This window comes from Sipha flava, unplaced genomic scaffold, assembly GCF_003268045.1.
Source record: "Sipha flava isolate LNK unplaced genomic scaffold, YSA_version1 177_pilon_pilon, whole genome shotgun sequence".
NCBI lineage: Eukaryota > Metazoa > Arthropoda > Insecta > Hemiptera > Aphididae > Sipha > Sipha flava.
Genome location: NW_020272091.1, coordinates 497710 through 501846, shown reverse-complemented (window position 1 = coordinate 501846; position 4137 = coordinate 497710). Strand labels below are relative to the sequence as shown.

Sequence of the window (4137 nt, the reverse complement as noted above, 5' to 3'; positions counted from 1 at the left end):
TACTTGGAATCAATGAAATTTTAGCAAGACCCGTTGCCGTCAAAAGATAAGTAAACGATACAATTTACGAGTTTATTTTTCATATAATATAATTACCTAAATTATTTATTATTATCATCTTTTAGTCATATTATTATTCATTATTGTGTATATGTGTTATTTTATTTATTCAGGTTATTATAGAACTTATAATATACGCAGTGGCGTATTTTTGAGGGGGTGTTCCACAAAAGTACAGAGAAAGAGAACATTAATTTATATTATGTGGTTATTTTGTAAGATATTTATTAATATTGTCTTTTAATAGAATAATATAATTATTAATTCATACCTTAAATGTATTTTTTATATTATAAAATCAATTATTTTTAAAAAAATTTTAAACTCCTCCCATTAAATTTGAAAATTAATGATCGTATGCTACTAACGTAGTCAAATGAAATTTTTTTTTTTTTTACTTATTATTATTTATAAATAAGCTATAAATTTGATACACATTTATTTTGTTCAGTGGCGGATTTAAAATTTCAAATGAAGTCGGCAAATCCAAAAGAGGGGCTTCGTAATAAATGTATCAGTAACATTCTTAGCTCTGTCTTATAAAGCTGCTCACTACATTCTCGTTTCTACGATAAGAAAATGGAAAAAAGTACATTAGAAAGAACGTGATGCAGCGAAATTGATAATAAATCATTGTTCATATACTCGTATAGTGTTCATATACTCGGAAATTATATAGAATTCTACAATCCCTGTTAATAGTGTTTCTAACTATATCTATATTCGATCTTTTATACTTTGTTTATCAATAAAATGTTCTTTTTGAAGTATTCGGAGTATTCCTGAGTATTTGCTGTGTATTTAAAATATTTTGTTATAAATAAAAATGATAATTGTAAATGATATTACAGTTTGTGTTATTTATAATATTCATCCAGTTCACGAAACAGAACTTATTTTTTTACACATCGCGTAATTACACAATGTGGATAACTTTTCACGAAATGGACACGGATTTTTAGTAGTACGGAACATGTTCCGTAATCTGTACATACAAATGACGAAACAAATAATACGTGTATGATTTTTATTAATAGAAACGACTTGTCGTATTAACCTGTTATAATAATTATAATAATTATGGCATTTTAGGAAACTTTAGGTAAATTTATGTTGTAAATTATCATTAAAAAAAAAAAAAATGAAAAATAATAATAATTATGACTTAAACTATAATAAACGTTTAGGTAAATATGTATTGTAAATTATTAATAAAAAAAATTATATTATTATAAAGTAGTATTATAAAGTTTGTTTGAACAAGGGGTAGTATTATGGCAACGGCTGGCTATTACATTTGAGATTTGATTTAAAGCAGGCACATTTTTTCGTTTCACAATTGCCCCTGCAATTACAACTATGAAAAACTTGCCCTCTTGTTGTTAAAGCCACTATTCCCCTTAGACTTAAATCTTTTGCTTTATTGACTTCTGTTATGTTAATAAAATTAGATGTAGCTGGTTGAAGAATTGAAGAATTGAACCATCCCTTAATTAATTCGTGTTTGGTTCCAAGACGATTTAGCTCATTTTTTTGTTCTGTGACTATGGCAATTATATTCACCGAGTATGATGAACCTCTATCCATCTTAGGAACTGGAACTACAACACAATCTTCGACTTTAAATTGAGTAACCTTAAGGTTACTTATCTATAAATAATGGAACTCATATTATTATATAATAATTTTAAGTAAAATATTTAATATGTTTTTACCTTTAACATTTTTTCCACAGCCTTTTGTAAGCCTTTTAATCCTTGTTGTCTTGATCCACTGATGTTTTCATTATTTTTGCATAAGTTACAAACAATAAAACTAGCAGAATTGATTTCCACCGTTATTTCATTGCCACAAAGACTACAACGTGAAGCGATAATTTTAATCGTAGAATGTGGATCATCTGAGTCTTTGCTATACATCAGTAAATCCTCTTCAGTTGATATTTTTTGCAACATTTCTGATGGTAATTTTGGAGTTGTTAAATCTAATTTCGGATCACAACCAAATAAAGCTTTATATGGAGATCTACCAATTACGCGATGATGGGAACAGTTTTTTTGAAATTGGACGAATTCTAAACCAATGGACCATTTTTTTGAATTGTTATCGACCATTTATGCTCTCAACATATTTTCTTGGTTACTTCGTTCTATACTATCTTGGCTTTGAGGATGTCTGGGTCGACCATGCACTATAACATAATCAGGCCACAGAGTTTTGAGCTCTGTAATTATAATGATGACCATTTCTCGATCGTTATCACTTGCAAGATTTTTGGAGCCCCAAAAGTGAGGAATAATGAAAGTAAATTTCTTGCTACTTCAATTGCTCTTTTTGATTCCAGAGGTCCTAAAGACAAAAACTTTGTACTGTGGTCTTGATAATTTAATATTCATCTAAATTTACCATCAGGATTTGATTGAAAATCCACTAAATCGATTTGTACCCTTTCATTAAAGTCTTCACTTATTATGGGTTTAATGACTAATTTACGGTTTACTGGTTTTTTACTGTTGCATGATAAACAGGTTGACAGGAAAGCTTCTATTGCTGGTCTTGGAATCACGTATTTATTCATTAAAGCCATGCGAAGCTTCACATTTCCTCCGTGTCTTGTTCGTGTATGAAAATCTTTTAATTTATCATACATTTCTTCATATGGTACATAATATCTTAACAAAAACAAATAAAAAAAAAGCGGATAAGTGGATGTCGCTCTGATATACAGTAGGTTACAATGAGTCACTGTAATGGATGGCGTTAAATTCAATTGTATATCATTGTAAACAAAAAAAACGATTCTGAGCGAAAACGGTCTGTCAGCCTATGATATAACTTAGTATATTTGATGATATTATTGTGATTAAAATAATATATTTATTATTAGCCACTAATACTACGTAGTAGGTTAAATTAATTATGGCCAAAAAACATACATTTTAAAATTCATCATTACGTGAATAAAATATAATAGTATATAACAAGACCGTATCCAGAAATGTTTTTCGGGAGGGATCCAAAACACGTATATTGTAATTTCATTGAATTTAAATTTAAATTTTTTGATATTTGGTTAAAAATAAGACAAAAAAAGATTTAATCTTCTTTTATTAAAATTAATATCATATTTTCATATGATATTATGATATAAAACTAAAAGCCGTTAATGATTAATTGGAGCTTAAGTCAGTTTTGACTTAAAATATTTATGTTAGTATTAAAAATAAATAATTATTTTAAACATTCGTAAAATATTGAAAACATTTCGGGGGGGGGGGGGGGTCAAGACACCCTGGACCCTCCCAGATACGGCCTTGGTATATTATTATTATTTTATCGACATTATAATTTAAAAAAAACTAATAATAATCAAAGAACTGGGATATGTACTTACTTTATTTCATGATTTTCTTGATTTTTTGTCTTGCAGATTAAGTAATGCTTTTCAGTTACGGAGAGGGCATCAGACTTCTTTAAAATATAGTATTCTCTTCTTGTTTTTTTATTTCTAAATGTTTATAATTAATTTAAATTATAGTTATCATTTTATAAGTGGAAAAATATTATTATTTTTACTTTTCACTAACCTGTTAGTTTTAGCGTTGATTACGTCTTCAATTATTATTTCAACTTCATCCATTGAATGGAGTTTTTACCGGGTTTATCGGTGTAAAAAATGTCTAGCTTTTTAAAAAATTCAACTTTCTCATCGAACATTTTAACTGTTATTTAATAATCTTTTAGTATTATAATAAATTCTCATTTATACGTCTCACAAGTATTTGAACGAGATTTTACACTTCAATAAAATGTTATACAATTTACCGATACCGATTACAAATAAGAAATTACTATCGGCTAATATCCATGCACAATACATCGATAAGATATCACAGGTACCACTAGGTTATTACAACTCGTTTCTATTAATAAAAATCATACACGTATTATTTGTTTCGTCATTTGTATGTACAGATTACGGAACAAGTTCCATACTTCAAAAAATCCGTGTCCATTTCGTGAAAAGTTATTCACATTGTGTAATTACGCGATGTGTAAAAAAAGAAGTTCCGTTTC

At 27.8% G+C, this 4137-nt stretch overlaps 2 protein-coding genes across 2 annotated transcripts; both read right to left on the bottom strand.

The window, feature by feature from the left end:
• Positions 1-1266: 1266 nt before the first annotated feature.
• LOC112680542 lies at positions 1267-2195 on the bottom strand. The gene is made up of 2 exons (XM_025550662.1): positions 1776-2195; positions 1267-1710 (listed from the first exon to the last, which is right to left on the bottom strand). Exons 1-2 carry the CDS (start codon positions 2172-2174, stop codon positions 1333-1335), a joined length of 777 nt encoding a protein of 258 aa, XP_025406447.1. The 5' UTR covers positions 2175-2195; the 3' UTR covers positions 1267-1332.
• Positions 2196-2269: 74 nt separating this feature from the next.
• LOC112680543 (KRAB-A domain-containing protein 2-like) lies at positions 2270-3928 on the bottom strand. Its single transcript, XM_025550663.1, has 4 exons — positions 3648-3928; positions 3455-3568; positions 2467-2732; positions 2270-2409 (listed from the first exon to the last, which is right to left on the bottom strand). The coding sequence occupies exons 1-4, from the start codon at positions 3698-3700 to the stop codon at positions 2291-2293; spliced, it is 552 nt and encodes a 183-aa protein (XP_025406448.1). The 5' UTR covers positions 3701-3928; the 3' UTR covers positions 2270-2290.
• Between the last annotated feature and the right edge of the window lie 209 nt (positions 3929-4137).